The 20,417-nt window shown below is 56.9% G+C and overlaps 1 protein-coding gene across 1 annotated transcript; it reads right to left on the bottom strand.

The window, feature by feature from the left end:
• Positions 1-4,772: 4,772 nt before the first annotated feature.
• Positions 4,773-17,978, bottom strand: MYLK2 (myosin light chain kinase 2). The gene is made up of 13 exons (XM_080814620.1): positions 17,650-17,978; positions 17,451-17,550; positions 16,467-16,980; positions 15,288-15,589; positions 13,591-13,696; positions 12,914-13,007; positions 10,758-10,867; positions 10,532-10,673; positions 8,022-8,092; positions 7,770-7,898; positions 7,066-7,218; positions 6,741-6,873; positions 4,773-5,749 (listed from the first exon to the last, which is right to left on the bottom strand). The coding sequence occupies exons 1-13, from the start codon at positions 17,812-17,814 to the stop codon at positions 5,669-5,671; spliced, it is 2,100 nt and encodes a 699-aa protein (XP_080670746.1). The 5' UTR covers positions 17,815-17,978; the 3' UTR covers positions 4,773-5,668.
• Between the last annotated feature and the right edge of the window lie 2,439 nt (positions 17,979-20,417).

Raw genomic sequence — 20,417 nt, forward strand, 5'->3', positions numbered from 1 at the left:
GGTGAGTGCTGTTTCTACCTCTGGGCCCTTGCACTTGCTCTCCCCCCCACCTGGAATGCTCCCTCCCCACTGGCTGACTTCACAACACCCAGAGGCCAAGTTAAATATCGCCAGCTCAGAGAGCATCCCCTCAGCCCCTTATCTGATTAGATGCTTCCAGATTTGCCTCCTCCACCAGGCACCTGTTACGATGTGGGATTATGCATTCCTAGGTGTGTTCACTTTTTATTGAGTTTCTGCCTTAGACTATAAGCTTCAGGGAGCAGAGGCTGGTCTGCCTTTATCATTGCATCTGCTTCCCTAACCCAGCGACTAGCACACAGAAGGCCCTCGATAAAGGTTTGCTGAGTGGACGACCAGACTGATGGTCAGCCTCCCGTTCATCCCTTCACGGTGGAGGAAATCTCAGAGAAGCCACCAGGAGCTCGGCAGCCCACTCAGAGCAAAAGCCCAAGTTAGGGGCCTGGGCTGTCGGGCTTCGTCCCTGCTAACCCTAGCCTCACTCCAAATCGCCTTTGCACTTGCGCTTCCTTCCTCCTAGAACAACCTTCTACTAATCCCCAGGGAACCCTTTGATCTCTGTTCAAACTCTGTCCTGGGAGAAACTCTCCCAGACTCTGCCCCCACCCACCCCACCAACGCATTCTAAATTCACTGCTGCCCAGGTCAGAGTTCTCCCACCTCAAAGAAAGCTCCACGAGGCCAGAGACTTTCGTCTCCTGGCTGCTTGCCCCCCAGCACCTAGAACACTGTCTGGAACACAGTAGGGTCTGGAGACATAGTTGTGGAAGAAACAGCTGCTCTGTCCACATCCCTCATGTGATGCATGGTTCCCAGGAGGCAGGTAGGATTATTAACCTCATTTTACAGACAGGAAACTGAGGCTCAGAGAGGGCAAATAAGTAGACTTCAACCCCATTCTGTGTGACCTGAGCCCAGTCTCTGTCATCAGCCTGTCCCCCTAGAGACACATGAGACCTGCGTCTCCCTCCTGTCCCCCCACTTCTTTCAACCGCTCAAGCAGACATGGCCCAGCCTCCTTCTGGCCTCCCTGCCTCCAGCCTCTGTATCCCACTCGCTAACCTCTCTGGCTTCAGGGATCCTTGTGAACCACAGATCTGGCCATGTGCCTCCTTTGCTCAAAACCCCTCCCTGTCTCCCTACTGCCCCGATTCAGGCTGGCATTTGAGGTCCCTGCCAACTTCTCCATTATTTCCTGCTTCATCATGGAGACTCCAAGTCAACTTTGCTCTTAGCCTTTGGACATACTATCCCCTCTGCCTGGAACGCTGTCCTCGCTCCATCTGGAAAAGGCCCACCCCTCATTGCTCTCAGCTTCGATGTCACTTCCTGCCACCAGAGAAAAGAGATTAGGAGTTTGTGTCTCCTTCCATGTCCCTCCAGCTTCACCCTAACCCCCAAGCTCCCAGCCACTGGGGTTCCAGAGGGTGTGAGCTCCCTGAGGGCGGGGACCATGACTCGTTCACCTCTGGGTCCTAGCTTGGGGCCAGGCCCAGAGCAGGGACTCAACAAATAGCTGTGCCATGATTGGTGATGTCCGAAGTCACACCACCTGCTTTGAGTTGTGACCCCACCATTCGCTGGCTGGGGACTCAGGGACTTGTCCATAAACTCCCTGAGCCTCAGCTTCCTCAGCTTAATGAAATACCTAACAAAAATACCCACTCGTGGGGTGGGGATGAAATGAGTTCACAAGTGGAAATCACTTGCTGCAGTGCCCCGTGCTCGGTAAACAACAGCTATTAACGTGCAGAAAAGAACAGGTGCATGGACAGCCGCACGAACAGGAGCTAGGTGTGGGTAGGCCCATCCTTCAGGACAGCCCTGGCTCCTGGACACCCTTGGGCAGCCCTGTCCCTGGCCGAATCTTTTCCCACTACTGCTCTGTTGGGTCCAAGGTGGCCAGTGGAATTCAAGGCCACTGGACACAGACAGGAAGAGGCAGCGTCACCAGGCCTGGCGTAATCCAAACCAGATGCGGCCTCAGACCCCTGGGGGTGGTCACTGCGGGCCTGGCCAAGGCCCAGAGGCAGGAAATAGTCTTGGAGGAACGCTTTCTGGGCTGGAACCAGCCGGGAGGAGCTGTCCCATTGAGGGCGTTAACCCTTCTTAGCCCACAAGGGGTTACCCAGGACACGGGGCAGGGGAAGCTGGTGGTGCCAGCCCCATGAGATGCAGTGACCTTGTAGGCAAGGTGGCAGGGTCATCATTGTAATGGGCACCATGCAGAAGGGGCCCACAAGCAGGCACTGTGGTGGGCAGGCAACACGGGGCAAGGGATAGGGGATATTCCCAGCCTGGTACCTGGGACTTGAAGAATCACAGCCCAGAGCCTTGGGCCTGGCTCTGGCCCCAGCTGGCAGGCCCCAAAGGGCCATGGATTCACTCCCTCTATCAGGATGGCTCCTAGGGTGAAAAGCTTTATCCTTCGAGGTCACCGGGGATGGCAGTTCTAAGGATGATGGTAATGGGGCTGGGACTCAGGCCTGCGGAGAGGCAGAAACTCAACCCCACCTTGGGGGGTTGTGGCCGTGACTTTTTCCTGCGTGTGCTCTGTGGCTCTTGGAGGGAACAAAATCTCTCTGAACCTCCACCTCACCCATATTGTTGAGTCTATATCCTTTACCTCCAGGGACCAGGGGAGGCCAGAGGAGGCCCGTGAAAAATCAAAAAGAGCTTTCCAAGCTGTGCTCCAGGGAGGTGATAAGGACAGAAGCAGTGATCAGCCCTTTTCCATGGTTCTGGGTGGCCTTCCTTCCTAGGAAATGTTAATTTGCTGTGTGGCCTCGGGCAAATTCCCTTCCCTTTCTGAACCTGTTTCCTCATCTGAAATAGGGCGAATGCGCACCCTGTCCCATCTTGTCACTGTCACGATGGCCTAGGAGTACCAATGGAGAGCAGAGCCCAGGTTGTCATTTGCATGTTATAGAGCAGGAAACTGAGACCTGTGCTGAGAGTCAGGGGTCCTGGGTTCTAGTCCCAGCTGTTGTTCTCTGCTGAGGGGTCTTCTTGGTTTTGGCCTCGGTTTCCCCAGCTGGATCCAGGCCCTGGATCTCTGCTGCGGCTGGACCTCATTTCCTCACCACCCCCCACCCCGCCCCATGGCTGTGACTCATCCCTCATCATCACGCTGTGTGGCCGAGGCTTAACCTGGGTGGGGGCCAGCAACACTGAGAGAACTCAGAGGAAACCACAGGCCTGGCCCAGCTGGCAGGTGGCGAGCGGGCGGGTAGGCAGGGATCCACGGCCCTGGGGGTCTGGTCTGCAAGCACATGTCCCATCAAGAACCCCAATCAGGTTCCCCGGGAGTGTAAGACACCCCCCCAGGCTTAGACCCCAAAGTCAGCCCCCCCCCACGTGGCACCTGCTGCAGTGGGAGGCTGAAACCACCTGCTGGTATGGGACAGGGGTAGGAGTGATAACCCTGGTCTTGCCCTCCAGGCCCATATCCATGGAGTCAGAGGAGGTAAGGATGATCAGTGTCCTGGTCTGTGGTCAAGTCCAAGATTTCTCAAGAGGCAGGCAGTGCAGCAGTCAAGAGCGGGGGCTCTGGACCCATACTGTCTGGGCACCAGTCCTGGCTCTGCCAGTAACTAGCTGTACGTCCCTAAGCAAGTGGCTTAACCTCCCTGAAGCTTGATTTCCCCAACTGAGAAATGGACCTAACAGCACGCCTGCTGGGCAGGATCACCGTGAGCAGCCAGGGTGATTGTGAACACGAGGAACCGGAGCGGGGCTGGTACCCAGCTGCCCTCGATGCACGCAACTGCTGTCACGGCCACTCCTGCTGGAACCCCTTCACCCCAAGCAGGCCGACCAGCTGCCCCAATGAGGCCAGTCCCAATTCTGACTCAGTTGTCCTCATAGCCAGAAAGGCTGTGCCCTCTTCGGTCAGGCTCTCCCGCCCTCTGGCTGACGTCTCCAGCAGACGGAGTCTGGGCCAGAGCCCGCTGTGGCCTGTGGGAAAGAGGGGAGAACAGCTCTCTCCCCAAGGCCTCTGGGGGAGACCCTCCCCATCCCTGCAGGTCCGGCAAAGGTGCCACAGGCCTGACTGAACCCCTGGCTCCACCTGGAGGCTCTGCCTTCTGCTGACACCTTGTTCTGCTGAGAAGCCGGGTGGGCTCGTGCACAGGGCCTTGCCCTGGAAGACGAGAGTTCAAGCTCCAGCTTCTGCCTGGTTGAATAGCCTTCAAGTTTCTTCCCCTCTCTAAGCCTCAGTTTTCCCCCCTATAAAATAGGAATAACAGGGACACCTGGGTGGCTCAGTGGGTTGAAGCCTCTGCCTTCTGCTCAGGTCATGATCTAGGGTCCTGGGATCGAGCCCCGCATTGGGCTCTCTGCTCAGCAGGGAGCCTGCTTCCTCCTCTCTCTCTGCCTGCCTCTCTGCCTACTTGTGATCTCTGTCTGTCAAATAAATAAAATCTTTAAAAAAATAGAAATAATAATAATGTCCACCTCATAAGCTTGCTACTAGAGAAAAATGAGTTAATACCCACACAGGCACTTAAAGGGAACCTTCTACCCGGTAAGCACCCAATGCATGTTGGAAGGTGCTGTGACAGATGAGTAAACTGAGGCCCAAAACGGGGAAGCCATTTGCCCAGATCCTGGGCTGGGCAGCCTGTCTCCTTAGGCCACACCGGGAGCCACCATGCTGCACCCTGAAGTTCAGCCCCCCCAAGCGCCCGGCCCCCAGCAGTGCTCGGGGAAACAGTGGGTCCCTCTGACCTCACCCAAGTCCACACGCACATAAGGGGAAGAAAGCCACATCCAACCTGTACATTTATTTACAAGGCACAAGCTGAGAGCAGGTGGGGGACTGCCCGATGGCTTTCCCACTCCTCTGGGGCCTGCTGACCCCGTGATTCAAGGCCATGTGTGACCCTGAGGATGAGGGCCCACTGTGGCTGGGCTGGGCCCGCCTGGCCCTCAGGCAAGCTCGGGGGTGGTCTCCTTGTCCCCCAGGCCTCCCCCCGCCCCCTCCACCAGGCCTGGGCTGGGCGTCCTTCTCTCACACCAAGTTCCTGTGTGTTGGTGGTCGTCAGGAAGGTGGGCGGGGGGCCGGGCCGGGCCGGGCCAGCTGGTGTGTGCTAGGCCTTATCTGTTGGGAGTGGGGAGGCGGGTGGGGGCATGGAGGTCCTCTTTCACAAAGCCTGCTCTGTCTCCCCTGGCAGCTGGGCCTCAGGAATTGGCCTTGCTGCCTTCCTGCCCCACCAAGGGCCTCCCATCCACAACCGCAGAAGCCCCACATGCTGGGACCCCCAGCCTTCCCGTTCCAGCTAGGAGCAAGCCCAAGCCAGGGATGCCCCAGGTGAGGCCAAGCAGGAGTCACCAGGGCAGCAATTTCCAAGAGGGGGAGCCGGGGAGGGAACAAGGGCCTGTGGCATCTGGGCTGTGGCTGACGGGCCGGGGGCTCTGTCTGGGGAGGCATTAGCAGGATCGATTCAGGCCACATCTGAGGCGGCTCATGTCGGGGAAGCAGTCGCTGCGCGGGGTCATGGGGAGCCCCGAGCCTCCCAGCCTGGCGCAGCCTTGTCCTAGCCAGCCCACCCTGGGGATCTGGCCCGTCTGCTCTGGCCTTCTGGGCTGTGTGGCCTCAGCCCTGGCCGCTCTGCAGCTGCATCCAGGCTTCAGCCGCTCCTGGGGCTCAGACCCCCAGAGCCATGAGTGCCCCCGAGCTGCTGATCTTCTTGAAGCGGTTCGCAGCACTGACAGCAATGAAGTTTTTCTGAGGAAGGAGGAAGAAGGATCCCCATGAGCTGCTGGGCCATGGAGAAACTGCGGCACAGCTGAGCGCCTCCTAAGCTCTCCTTCATTCTCCAAGGGCCAGACGCTGGGGAGGGTGCAGTGCCCAAAATGGCCACAGGAGGTGCTATGACACCATGGCTTCAGGACTCCTTCCTTCATTCCGCAGGTAGGGCAGCCAGACCTGAGCACCTCTCTGCTCTAGATGCTCCAATGGTTCCTATTTCACTCCAACTAAAACGTAAGCCCCTTGCCATGGCCAACGAGTCCCTCCACCCCCTGCCTCCCATTCCTCTCTGACTTCATCTCCCTTCACCCCTTGCCCATCCCACTCCAGCCTTACTGGCCTCCTACTTTTTCCTCATGTTTTGCCAACCATGCTTGTGCCTCAGGGCCTTTGCACAGGCTGTTCCCTCTTCCTGGAACACTCTTCTCCCCAGTACCAGCATGGCTCACTCCTCATCTCCTTCAGGTTTTTTGTTCACATGTTCCCTCTCAGTGGGCCCTTCCTGACCACCCTATTTAGAAGTGCAACCTCTCTCCTGGCACTCCTGACCATGCTTATTTCTTTCTAGAGCACTTCCTTAACCCTTTTTCATAACTCCCTACCCTCTATCCAAAGTAAGTCCACAAAGACTAAAATCCTTGTCTCTTCTGTCCACCGGTACACTCCCGGTGCCTAGAAGAAGTAGATGCTCAATAAATATTTGTAAAATGAAGGGAAAGGGCCAGTGATGGGGTCAGAGATCTTTTCCTGAGCCTGAGCCTCAAACGGACACCCCTCCCCAGGGTGGAGGGTCACCGCTCCAGGACAGGAACCAGCCCAGGACAAAGAGAAAAGCCAACCCTGTTTTCCAGACAGGGCTAGGCTTGGTCCATAGGAACTGCCAAGGCAGAGCTGGTGGGGCCTGGGATCTGCCAGGAGCTCTTCCTGCCTGCAGCCCCTCCCACCGCCCCACCCCATCCAGTGGTACCTTCCAGCGCCTCTTCATGAGGTATTTCTTAAGCAAGATCTGGGACTTAAGGCGTCGGTTACAGCGCTTGGCTTTCTCTGCCAGATTGTTGAGCCAGGGGTGGGCGAGGCACTGGGCAGCGCTCATCCGGGCCCTGTGGGAGGGGGCAGCGTGGTGAGGGGGGGCAGCATGCCTGGGAAGCACCAGAACGCAGAGGGCCCCGGCCTTCTTCCTGTCCTGGCAGCACACGCCTGCGCAAACACACACACACACACACACACACACACACACACACACACACACAGGAGTTGCACACATGGGGTCTGTGCCCTCAAGTGAGCCTCACCTCTGGTCCTTGACAATGAGGTTGGAGACAAAGTCTTTGGCCTCATCGGACACGGCCTCAAAGGTCTCCTCATCAAAGTACCAGTTGGCAGAGAGAACATTGTTTAGGGTCTCTGTGTCATCATCTCCCAGGAAGGGGGAGAGGCCACTCAGCCTGGAGAGAGAGGATGTCAGGAGGCAGGGAGGTGAGACTGGAGACAATGTGTCACCTCTGGGGCTTCAAGGGATGGAGGCAGATTCTAGGAGAATCTGACCCCCAGGCTCTTGAGTGGGACAGACCTGGGTTTGATTCTGGTTGGGTGACCTTAGGCAAGTCACTTCCCCTCTCTGAGCCTCACTCTTCTCATCTGTAAAATGGGCATAATCATCCCAGCTTCCCAGGGTTACAGTGAAGAAGAGGGATGACAAGGGTACAAAAAATGTCTGCTGATCCTCTGCCCCCACCCTCGGTCATCAAGGATCTGCTGTCTAGGAACGTGGACTGGGACCACACTATGCCTTCAGGGGACTTCATTTCTCCATCTACAAAATGGGTACAAAGTTCCCCTTTCCTGGCTCTCTCCAGCATGCCCTCCCCCAGCAAAACCCTGATTGAGGGAGCGGGGGCATGGAACCCACCTCACCAGGACCCCAAGGCCAATTTTGGTCTCAGCTGCCCACCCATGTGCCCCCACCGCATAGATGCCATATTCCCTCAGGACTCACAGCATATAGGTGATGACCCCCATACTCCACATGTCTGTCTTATCGGAGATTTGGTCATAATTCACCACCTCAGGTGACAGAAACTCTGGGGTCCCAAAATTCACCTTTAGCTTCTCATTGGGATTATACCTGAGGGTGAGAGCAAGAGCTCAGAGCGCGACCCCCAGCCCGTTCACCGCACCCTCTGCACCTCCCCTGTCCACCGCCCACCTCAGAGGCTTGCCCTGCCCTCCCCACCCACCAACGGGGTACCTCCGTGCCAGGCCAAAATCAATGATCTTCACCAAATGGCCCGTGGTGTTGACGCACAGGATGTTCTCTGGCTGAGGAAAAGGGGGTGGCCCAGATTGACCTCTGACCCAACTCACCCTGCCTCCCCACCCAGGTCTACCCAAGTCCCAGGCTCTCTGGGAAGCCTGTCAGAGACCCCAGGACCTGCCTACTCCAGGCATAGACGAGGACCCTGACGCCCTGAGAGGGTAGGAATCGTCCTCTTCTGGCCTCCTTGCTCCTCCCACTGGTGTCTAACTGAGTAAGGGCTCAGCCAAGGCTCCTGGGAATCCTGTGGCCCCAGCACAGTTCAGTGCATGAATGATGTTCCTGAGAGGCCAATCCCTTCCTGCTCTGGGCCTTCATGTAACACAAGGACACAGGACTAATCTGATGTGCAAGGCAGAAGCATTTTAAGTAGTTAACCATGGTTAAAAGGCAGGAGACTGCACAACAAGCCTGCCTTCCTAATCTTCAACACCTCCCAAAGCCCCAGAAACCCTAGCTACGTGGCCACACGGCACCTGGTGTGTGTCGCCACTGTCCCCTGAGCCGGGTGCTGGGCCCCCAATTCCCTGGGTTCTCCACCGCGCCAGGCCTGGCCCTTGTTAGTCATCTGGGCTCTGTGGCCATCTGACTAGAGGGTCCTGACAACATGCCTTCTGGAAGTGCTTTGGGAACCAACACAAGCAGTAATGACCTTAACAGCACGACCTGCTGTCCCAGCAAAACAGGGAGAAGAAAAGAAAGGTCCCAGGGTACCATCTTCTGGGGGAACGAGACAGACTCAGGCCTCCTTCTGGAGGACACAGGACTTCCTGAGGAGCCCTGGGAAGGGTCTTATGGCCATGGTTCACCCAACTTCCTTGACCATGAGACCCCTTTCTGATGAGAAATGTATTGCTATCCTGAAAAAAAACACATTTTAGAATAAAGAGGCTTAAGACAGCTTCTACCCAGGACGCTGTGTTTTAACTGGGGACCCTGCTCTGGCTTTCACAGGCCAACGGCAGGCCTCCAACACTGTGGGCAGATGCCAGCTCCGTCTAGAATTTCCGAGTCACCCTACGCTTTCCTTTCCCTGTCTCCTACCCACTCCCACATCAGCAAATCAGGCTGGCCCCATTTTCAGAACGTACCCATCGTCTGGCCACCTCCCTTCCCTCCACCATGGCCACTGGTGCCAGCCCCTACCGCCTCTGCCCTTGGTCATGACAACGGACTCCTAGATTCCCTGCTGCGAAGTTGTCCCGTGGAAACCCCTCTCCTTACCCTCCTGGCTTCCTCATGTGTCCGTGGGGATGCTACCTGCACACCTGGCCCACGGGCTGTCAGAAGGTGCATACGCCCCGAACAGCTCTGACCTGGAGCCAGCACATAGCCGGCGTGGGCCAGCCCCGGGCCTGCTTCCGCCCCAAGGCTCCGGCCCTTGCCCGCTTCTTCAAGTTCACCTTGTCTCTCTCCCTATTCCTCTCGCAGGCTTCTCATCACGCTTGTCGTGGTTTAAAAGGACCTATTGTAGGAATGCCTGTTTCTGCTACTGACCTGAAGGCTCCAGGGGACAGGGTGTGTCCTTTGTCATCCCTACAGTGACACCCGTGCCCAGCCAGCATGCAGCCACAGAGGGGTGGCCGAGCACAGCAGAGGAGTGTGATACCCATTTATCAGAGGAATGAACCCAAGTACTAGCCACGAGGCCAGTGGGTGGTAAACCCTCTTCAGTGTCCAGACTGCGGCTTCACCACTGGCCCAGCCACCGTCCTGGAGACATGAGCCCCCCGCACTGCCGCTGCTCCCGCCTACCCCATACCGCGGCTGGCTGCCCACCCCAGGCAGCTGCCACCTTATGCTTAAGGTGGACCGAATGCGTAAGGCCTTCGGGCTCTCCCTGACGGGCTCCGTGCAAGGCACTGAGCAAGGTCAGAGGAGGGACAGAAATACTCTTTCATGGAACGTTTTTCCTAGTGCCTAGCTCATGCAGGTTGCTGCTATACTACACGGCTTTGTTTTCCAGACTCCCCTTCTAGAACCTAAGTTCCTCGAGGGCAGGCATCTTCGTCTACTTTGCTCATTGCTGGGTCTCCAGCACCTTGAGCACTGCCTGCCGTGAAGTAGGCCCCCGAGAGATCCTTGCGGGACACAGGAACCAACACTCAGAGCGCCTGGGAGGGGCCAGCCCCACGTGGACACTTAAGCAACCCTTAGCGAGCTGTAGGCATGATGCCGATCTTGGGGCTCCCAGGACAGAGGACGCGTGCTCAGGACTCCGCTAAAAGTCCCTGAGAGCTGGGACCAAGTCTTATTTCCTCTCTGTTGGATCCCTGGCTCCTGGTACTTCGGGAAGCCTCAATACACCCTTTGGGATCTGCAGCTAGAAGGATAGAGGAAGGGAGAGAAGGACGGATGGGAGGGGGGCGGGATCACTGGTGGCAACCCTGGCTTCAGGGGGTCTGCTGCGACTCCTGAGCCCTCCCCCCGGGGGGCCCCAGTACCTTGAGGTCCAGGTGCAGGACCCGCATCTTGTGCATGAAGAGGATGCCATCGCAGATCTGCCTGACAAACACCATAGTGTCCACCTCGGTCAGCTGATAGTCCTCGTCCACGATCCTTTCGAAGAGCTCGCCACCCTCGATGCTGTGTGCACAGACCCCTCTGCAGGCTTGCTTCCGGGCTGGCCGGCACCCCCACCCGGCCCCCTGCCCCACGGCCAGCACTCACTACTCCATGAACAGGACTATCTCGTGCGATGTCTCGATGGCGGCATACAGCTGAATCAGGTTGCGGTGGTTTAGCTGGTTCATCACCTCGATCTCGAGCATCACCATTTCCTGGGCACCAGGGAAGCCAGGGCCACCAGCTGAGTGTCCCTGCTCCCTGCCCTGCCCCCTCTGTACCTCTGCCCTGGACTGGACCCGTCAGGCCCGGCCAGGACCCCACCGATTGGGCTCCTCCTTGCCGGCCTCTCTGTCTCCCATCTCTCCCCACCCGGAGCCCGTGCTCGCACCCTGGTCATTCTGGCCAGGACACCGTTCCTTTGCCAGTTCTTCCCTTCTCTTCCCGACTGGATACTGGGGTGCCCGAGGGCTGGTCCTCCGCTCACTGTCCTCCCCACTGCAGTCTCTCCCTGGGCTTTCTCCTTAAGTCCCAGGACTTGGCCGTTCCCTGCGAAGGTGACTGATTCCCAAATACACATGTCCACCTCTGAGCCGTCCCAGATTCCTCCCATTCTCATACCCAGGCTCGGGAAATCCCTCTAGAGTTCAAATCCAGGAACTTCTCACCAGCTCCACCACCACTGCCTTCCTGACGTGAGCTGTCATTATTTGTCACTTTGAGAAAGGGTGAATGCCAGCTGTCACAGCGGTAGCTTGAAGTCAGCCGTGGTAGGAATGTGGATACCAGGGAAATTGCCAAATGCTACAGATCAGGCCTCTCGCCCCTGCCCATCCCCTCAGCCCCAGCATCATATCATTGTCCCCATTTTTCCATTTTTCCATGATGCTGCTCCTTCATTCACATCTCACTCTACCTGCCACTCCCTCAGACAGGGCTGACCTCACCACCCTATCCTCGCGGCCCGCATCGGCCCCCACGCTCCCTGTACCCTCCCTGGCTCTATTCTCCTCCCTAGCACCGCTCAGGTCCTGACGCCACCCTTCCTGTGTGCGTCGTGCTGGGTTTTCTGCCCCCGTCTCTAGTGTGTCGGCCCAGGTGGGCAGAGACTCAGACAATTCACTGACCCTTCCCGAGCCTCTGGGGCAGCGAACAGCCCAGAAAAAGTACTCACTAATTAATTCATCAAGAGCTGACTCCAGTTAATCTCACAGCACGTATGTCTGGAGCATCTACACCGAGCCAGGTCCTTGACAGAGGCCCAGAGACCCCGCGGTCGATCGGGAGCCGGAGAAAGGCAGAGTCACGTGGAAAACACATGCCTTCCTGATATGCGATGATGGAGAGGCAGTGCCACAGGGCTCTGAGCCTCTCCTCACGCTCCTCCCAGGCTCTAGACCTCCGCACGCGCTGTGTCTCTGCCTCAAATGCCCACAAGCTCCCTTCTCAGCTCCCCTGCCTCTACCCAAGGGTCCCCCACAGACTTCTGTCGCTCCTGGCCTTCTCTCTCACAGTCCCCTCAGTCTGAACTCCCCGTCCCTGCCTCTCCAGCTCCTCCTTCGAGCCTTCACTGGAGAGAGACTGGCCCGCTGAATCTGCAAGCTCCTCCACAGCCCCCTCCTGACCCCAGCCTGACCCCCACCTGACCCCCGCCTAACCCCCGAGTGACCCCCATCCTAGCTTTCCTGAGCTACAGCCCTCACCACAACAGGGGGCTAGGTTGTCATCACCCCCTCATTCCACATGAGCCTCTGCCTACCTTCGCTCATTCATTCACTCTTTGATTTGTTCCTTGAACAAGCACTGCCCTCGGCCTCCTCTGAACCAGGCCCAGGCCAAGTGTGGAGGCACAGCTCTAGACCAGGCCTGATTACCTGGGCACCCCCTGAGGGCAGAAACCATATTCACTTCACTTTGGGACACCTGCCCGCCCCTACCCACTGTGCCCAGCGCAGGGCCTGGCCCAGAGCCTGCGCTCATCGGTGTTTTCTGGATTGAGCCAAACAGAAGGCAGGAACGTCCTGGGCCTAGAAGGGGAATTCCCAAGGATAAGTTCACCAACTGAGGTGTCTTGTTTATGGGTGGGGGCTTCAGGTCCCTGTGGCAGGGTTGTCCGTCTGTCCATCTGTCTATCTGAGTGACATCCTCAGCGCATCAAGGTTCACACACCAAGCCCCTGGGGCAGACATATGGGTGGAGGGAGGTGAGAGGTACCCACTCAAAGAACCCCATCTCCTTCCCATGTAGCCAGCCCCTACTACCTTGTCTTTGGGTGTCTGCTTCTTGATGACCTTGGCTGCCAACTTGAGGCCTGTGGCTTTCTCTGTGCAGGTACAGACTGCTCCAAACTTGCCGCTGAGGAGAGAAGAGTTTGGGAGTGAGGGGGTTCCCAGGGGCACAGGGCTGAAATAGGGGGCCTGCAGTCTGCTCCTGTCTGGGTCCCCCTCTGTGAGCGGGGACACCTGCTCCGGTCAAAGTCAGGAGCTCTATGGCAGGGACAGTGGCTGAACCACACCAACCATGGCCACAGGACGGGTAGACTCATCCACAGGCAGGCCCCTGACAGCTCACAGCCTGGTGGTAAGCATGGGCCTTGGGGCTCTGGGCCCCAGGGGAAGGCACCTGGAGGGCTTTTTATGAAGCACTTTGAGGGGATCTGGGTGGTGCATGAAACTGAAACAGATGGGAAAATGCTGTTGGTTTCCTACGGGAAATACTGAACGATGAGCGGTGCGTCTGTGTGAGAGACAGTCATGAGTGCGAATCAACCCATGCGGCAGCTTGCGTACGAGGGAGTAAGTAACCACTCAGAAGTAATTGTGTCCACGTAGATGGTGTCCAGTTGGGGTGTGCCTGGGCCTTGCACAGGAAAGAGGTGAGGCCCTGGGGCTCGACGCTCTCCTGCCTACACGCCAGGGGCTCGGGTCCCAGATCTCACCCGCCCAGAGCCTCCTTGGAGTTCAGGCTGAATTGACTGTTGACGTTCCCGGGCCTCAGCTCCACGATGCGGTGGGGAAAGGGGGCTGGGGGAGGCGGACAGTCATCTGCGAAGAGAGAGCAAGGCCATCACAGTCAGGGCCAGGGGTAGCGGACAAGGTGCCCCAGCACCACCCCCTCCTGCCTGGCCGGGGCCCCATCCAGGGAAGTTCACCAAGTGGTACCTGGGGGACAGCTGGCTCCAGGATAGGGGCTAGGGGGCCCAGTTTCCAGTTCCAGCTCTGCCACCAACACACAAAATGGCCTTGGGACTCTGTCAGAGGGGGCTCAGCGTCTCCTGGCACAACAATGGGGACAGCTGATTGGACTTCTCAGACCCTCCCACATGATACGTGTGAAGTCTCCATCCCAAGCTTTCTGCATTTCCATTAAAGAAAAAAAAAGGAGGGGAGGGGGCAAGATGATAATGGCGGAATGCCAGAGAGGCGTGACTATGCCTGAATGATGGGGTAGATGACGGGATCTGCCTACCATCCCCTCTAATTACACCACAAGCTGGCCTGTCCTCCGGAATGGCTGCCTAACCTGGGCAAGGCCCGAGGGCGGGGGACGGAGGGGTGAGGGGGAGGCAGGGGAGGAGACCGGGACCGGAGATGTTTGGTAGGGAGAGGCTGCCACCTAGCGGCAACTACGGGGAACAGCGGGCCCTGGCGGCTCCCAGGCTGAGTCATCGGGAATGGAAACCTCTTTAAAAATAGCAAGAGGCAGCGGGGAAGCAGGGCTGGTGATAAATCTGACAGCCCTTGGAGGTTGTTCAGGTCCCGTCACCCCAAGGATGTGATTTCTGGAGGGGGCGGGGCAGAAGCCTCTGCTGCTGCCTGGGGGAGGAGGCAGGGCTCCTGGCTGCCGCCCAGCCGCCAGGCCCTCCCACCCTGTCTGGGTGGCACTGTGCCGCTGACCGGGCAGGCTGGCTGGGCTTCCAGAGCACCTCAGTCTGGAGGAGGGGGTATCAGGACACTCTGGGCTCTTCTGACCCCATCTCACCCTACCCCCAGCCTTACCGCACCCCCCACCCAGGCCTTTTCCCTATGCACCTGCTCCCCAAGCTTTCTCATGCTTGGTGGCTCCTGCTGCCCGCTGGATAAACCACCAAACCACCCAGCCCCTTGTCTGATCACCAGTTTAGGCCATTCCACGGTCCTGCCCCATCTCACGTGCCCAGCTTCCTTTGTCACTGCTCCCATACAGGCACCTGTGCTCCTCAGCTCATGAATCTTCGATGGCTCTCATGACCCTCGCCACCCACTCCAGGATGCCCTTTAACTACCAAAGCCTGGCCTTTGAGCCCTTCTATGGACTGAATTCAAATTCCACTGTCTAGAGAGTTGGTGCTCCTCCAAAACCTGTCTGATTTTTTTTTCAAAACCCCTTTATAGACAAAGTAGAAGAAAGTCAACAGTCAACTCTGAAGTGGGTCTGTTTGGACAGGTTCAAATCCTGTCCTAGCTGTGGATTTGGGGCACTCACTCCATTTCTCTTTCCCTGAGCCTCCATTTCCCCATCTATCAAAAGGGACTAGGAACTTATACTTCTTAGAGTTGTGCATGGCTCAGAGCAGCTCAGTCCTCTAGACAGGGAGACATGGGGACACCTGGGGAGCCCCCTTCCCTCCCCAGTCCCCACCTGCCCCTGGCCTACCCAAAATCTGGAAGCAGTCCTCCTCCCTGGCTGTGAGACAGAGGGCCTGCCCCACCTCCGATTTCTCCGAGGGAACAGCCTGGAACTCGATCCCCCTCGAGGTGTCCCCTTGCACCTTAGCCTGGCCAGCCTGGCCTGGAGCCTTCTCTCCTGCTTCCTTCTGGCTCTCTGCCAGGACGTTCTTCCCTCCTTCTGCTACCTTGGCTGGCACGGGATCCGTGGGGCCGGGGGTGACAGGCACCCCTTCAAAGATGAGCTCTGCTGCATCACTCAGGGGCTTCTTAGCGGGCAGATCCTCAGGCCTAGAATGTGAGAACCCAGAGGTGATGCCTTTAATGACCACAGCATTGTTTCTGCTTCCAGGAAGCCTCGATGCTTTCAGAGCCTCTTCTGCAACCTGGAGCTGATACAACCACCCCCCCCAACCCCGTCCCCACCGCCGCCCCAAATGCACTTCATACGAAATCAAGGGACGTTAATAATACCATGCATGTCTGTGGTCATTCTCTTGACGATCGATGCACTAATACATCATTAATATCTACTAATAGGATTGTTGTTTTGGTTAATCATGAGGTGGCTGCAGTTAGATTATGGAGCTCTTGATTCATACAAACTGGGAAAGCAACTGATTAATCAGTGATACCAATGTATTAATACATAATTCAGCCTGATATAGTGATAGTATCATGGTTTACAATATATCGCTAATATCACTCATGTGATTAGCATTCAGGTACGTCTAACAGATTGCCTCATAAGACTGGTGCTATATTATGGTTAGGAAAGCATTAGTAATGATCTATCAATCTGATGATTAGTCATGTTTCATACTATAGTAAGAAGAACGGTGATCTTTTCATCCCGAAATCTCAGTCCTGCCCTCGGCTAGAACCAAGTTCAAGGAGTAAGGGAGACTTTGGCCTCCAGATGCTTCATGAAGAGGTCTTCAAGGACCTCTCTGTCTTGACATTCCAGGTGTCTGTGAACTATCACCAAGTCCTGGTTTCTGCAGGGGCACGACATAGGAGAGCCAATGCCCAGGACAGATGCTAAACATCGGAACTGCCCGATCTAGCACGGAACACAGTGGCGATGAGGTCGAGACAGAGGAGCTAAACGCACCTGCTGCAGACTGAGCCTCAGACCCCTCCCCACTGCCCGACGGGAGACATTCACCTGGAGATGATGGCAGGGCAGCTGGGGCTGTGCAGAAATGCGGGCGAGCCCCTCCTGGCCCCTGCTTGGCCCTCCACTGCCTTCTTGTGTACCTTGGGCTCTCCGGGGCCCTCCTGCTTGGCATCGGGCTTCTTAACGCTGGCCTCGGCTGTCGCCGTCTGCTGGGGCAGGGCTGCCGGCTGCCCAGCACTGCCCTCCGCAGGCCCCGCACCCAGGTTGCCTTCTCCCTCAGGGCCCGGGCTGCTGGCTGAGGGTTGACCCACGGCACCATCCTCTTTCTTTAGGGCAGCGGCTTTGTCGTCTTTCTTTGGGGTGGGTGGATCAGGCTCTTTCTTTGGATGTGGGGTCCCAGGTTCTTTCTTCGCATCTGGGTGGCCAGCTTCTTCCTTTGGGTCTGAGGCGCCAGGTTCTTTCTTTTCATCTGGGGGCCCAGGACCTTTCTTTGGATTCGGTGGGCCGGACTCTTTCTCTGCGGCCGGAGGTCCTTCACCTGCTGTACCTTTAGGTGTCTCGTCTGCAAAGGAAGTGGGATCCCAGTCAGGATTCTCCCTCCTCCCCCAGCCAGGCTGGCCAGAGACCAGCTCTGGGCCCAAGTCCCCACCTAGGCAGCAGCTTGCGAATGCGTATTCCACTGAGGCTCTGGGGCCATTCCACGGGTTCTAGAGGTGGGCTGCTGAGGGCCTTGGAGGCCCTCATGGGAGACTCCGGGTCCTCAAATACACCTTGATGCCCCCACCATCGCTTGCCCTAAGTGTGTGAGTGCCCTGCACAGGGCTCCTCATTTTCCCAGTCTCTCCGGGGAGGGCTTCACGTCAGCCCTCGACCCAGCCCAACTTTACCCAGAGATCGTCCTCATTTCTGGGTCCTTTGTGCGCCATACAAAAAGGCCCGGGGCACAGAACTCCTGCTGAGGAATGGGCCCAGCCCTGGAGTCAAACACCCCTTCCCAGGCTCCTCCCTCTGTCTCCTGCCCCAGCTTGGCACCTGTTGGTGGGCTCTGGAGTCCCAGCTCCACTGCTCCGTTTTCTGTCGCCATGAGGTAGGGAGGCGTGTGCTGCTGCTTGTCTAACTCAGGTCTTTCTAGCTGCAGAAAGAAGAGTGCGGCGTGTCAGGCTGTCAGATTTTCTTCTTGTTGGGCTGAGAGGAGCCAGGGCCAGCTGATTGCGGGGAAAGAGAGAGGTACCTGGAGCAGAGAGGGGCAACCTGATGGCCGCCTGACTTGCAGCGGCCGCCCAGGAGCACTCCTGGGGCAGTTGTAAGGGATTGGGCTGGGTGGGCAGAGGCGGGGGCAGGGGTGCAGGCAGGGGAGGCGGGGACGGAGGAGAGGATCTCTTACACCAGGGGCCATGCAGCTCGGACTGCCACCACCTGTCACTCTTGGCCCCCGTTCAGAGGACACGGCATTCTTCCCACAGACCGACGGGGGGGAGAGTAGTGTTGGAACAAGCAGGAAGAGAAAAGGGAGGGGGCCACTGGGCCCCCGAGGGAGCAGCCTATCCCCAGGCCTCCCCCGGTATCACTGGCTTGGACGGGATCGGGCAGGGGGGCTGGCCCAAGAGGAGCTCCCCGGCAGGGCCAGAGGACGAGAGTATGCTTAGGCTGGGCGCTGGCTCTGCCCACCTGCGCGCCATGACTCCTGGGGTTGCCCAGAAGCTGGTGAGAGCCACGCAGGCCCCAGGGATAATCACTCTGACCCCACTGCCCAGCTCTGTGCCCATGATCCCTGCTCTTGGCCTCCGGACCTGCTTGGGGGCATCTTTGGGGAAGAAATTGTCCCGGGGGCACTTGCTCAACATGTCCATGGACCTGAAAGCCTTTTCTTTTGAAAATGAATTTTTCTTGGGCTCCTGGGGAGACAGAGGCTGGCCTGCTTTGAAGGCGAGGCTGCTGATGGAGAGTCTTTTCCAAGGATCCTCTACCATAGTGGGGACCTGGGGGCTACTCAAGCCTGAGGTGATCAAGCCGAGATGGGATGGGGAGAGGTGTGATCCAAAGAGCCTTCCATCCTGCAGGGGCTGCCAGCCCAGAGCCTGTCTCTGAGGGGGACCTTGAGAACTGGCTGGGCTGAGTGCTCTGGAAACAGTTCTGCAGGGGGTGTCTGGGTTCAGGGTCTCCACCCAAACTCTAACTCTCACATGGAGGACACCACCCCTGCCCCCAGAGGGAGGGAGGCAGAAATGACCGGAGAAAGCAGCAAGTCTGAGCAAAGGAAAATTATGTAGCTGTGAACAAGACTGAGGATGCCAGGAATGAAAGGATGCAATGCAACTTGCAAAATGGGACGAAAAAAAATGTAAACCATGTGCGGAACAGCAAGTAGAATATGCTATTCATTGGGCAAAAGGGGGTAGTAGATACAATAATACATAAACTTGCACCTTACACACATAAGAGTTTCTTTGGGATGATAAGCAAGAGACTGGGGAACAGGGATGGGAGGGAGCTGTCACGGCACACCCTTTTCCTTTTTTTAATTTGCACCATGAAGTATGTGAATGGAATACTGTTCTAAATGAATGAGTTTTTTTTTTAAGTGAGCAAATGTTGAGCTTGTTGGTGGTAGAGGCTAGCGAAAACCAAAGTTGGGGTCCCTTCCCCAGTCTTGATGACTTCCTGCCCCTCCTGGCCTTCCTCACCTCTGGCTCCCTCCTTCTGGGCCCAGGTGACAGTCTGCCTCTCCTGGGGAGCAAAAATACCAATGAACGCCGGTCTAGTATTCGCTCCAAGTGTTCTTCGGTAGATTCACTCGTGTGAATTTCAGAACAACCCATTGAGGTAGGTTCTACTGCAGATGGGGAGACTGAGGCACAGAGCAGTTCCGTAGCTTATCCAAAGCCATATGGATTGTCAGAGACTGAACTAGGATCTGAATGAACCCAGGCTCTCCTAAGGGAAGGGAGCTCCCATCTTTTTTTTTTTTTTTTTTTTTTGAGGGTCTGCTGCTAGCTCTACGCACGTTGTCTGAAAACTTCATCTTGATAATAACTCTGTGGGGAGCTTCCATCCCATTTCCTAGATGAAGATGGGGAATCAAGAGAGTAACGTGCGCAAAGTCACTCCACAAGGGAGTTGAGCCAGAAATGTCCTTCTTCAAAGCCCAACGTCCTCTTTCTTCCCTAAACTCTCCCAGCCTGTGTCTTGCCCGTCTCTCCCCACCTGGTGCCCCCTAAAGGGTCTGACAGTGTTCTGAGGGTTGAAATGCTTCTTCTCGTGCCTGCTCAAGGGAGCCCCTGGCTCTCTATCTGTTCATTCCCGCAGTACATTCCGGTTTCGCATGAGATGTTGTGTCCCCCTCCAGGCTGATCCCACCATTGATGGGCTCCAGGACCCCCTGGAGGGCAGGGGCTTTGTGACACTCGCATGCGTGTGTCCCCAGCACAAAATGTACTTGCCAGGCAGTGTTTGGTGAGTAAGCGACTGACTAGCAAGGCTTTGGCCTGAGTTTGTGGGATTACTCTGGTACGATGGCCCTCGCTGACATTCCCCTGTTATTAACCACGGTTGTCGGCCTGTATTTACGGAGTGCGCCCTCGGGGCCAGGCCTGACTCTGCCAAGGGCTTTACCCAGCTCTCTGGATCCTCACAGAGGACTGCGGGGCCAAGGATTAGGCCACTTTAAAGTGCGGAAGCTGATGCTAAGAAAAGGGAATTTTATGGTTCCCACATTAAGTAACATTTCTTAAACTCTTACTAAGCGGGGCAGGCCCGGGGGGTAAACAACTTTGTGGCATTTGTGGCAACACACCTACCGAGTAGTGGTTAAGGAGCTCTGAGACTAGTAACCGAGGCTGGGACAAACGCTGTCACTTGTCTTATCTGTGGGACAAGCACCTTCCTCATAGGGGAGGTATATAAAGCATTTAGAACAGTACGTGTTGTAGACATGGCAGCTGTTTTCTCCCCATTTCACAGATGTGACAGGAAAACTGAGTCACGGGGCAAACTCACAGA

Source organism: Martes martes (genome assembly GCF_963455335.1).
Source record: "Martes martes genome assembly, chromosome: 9".
Lineage (NCBI taxonomy): Eukaryota > Metazoa > Chordata > Mammalia > Carnivora > Mustelidae > Martes > Martes martes.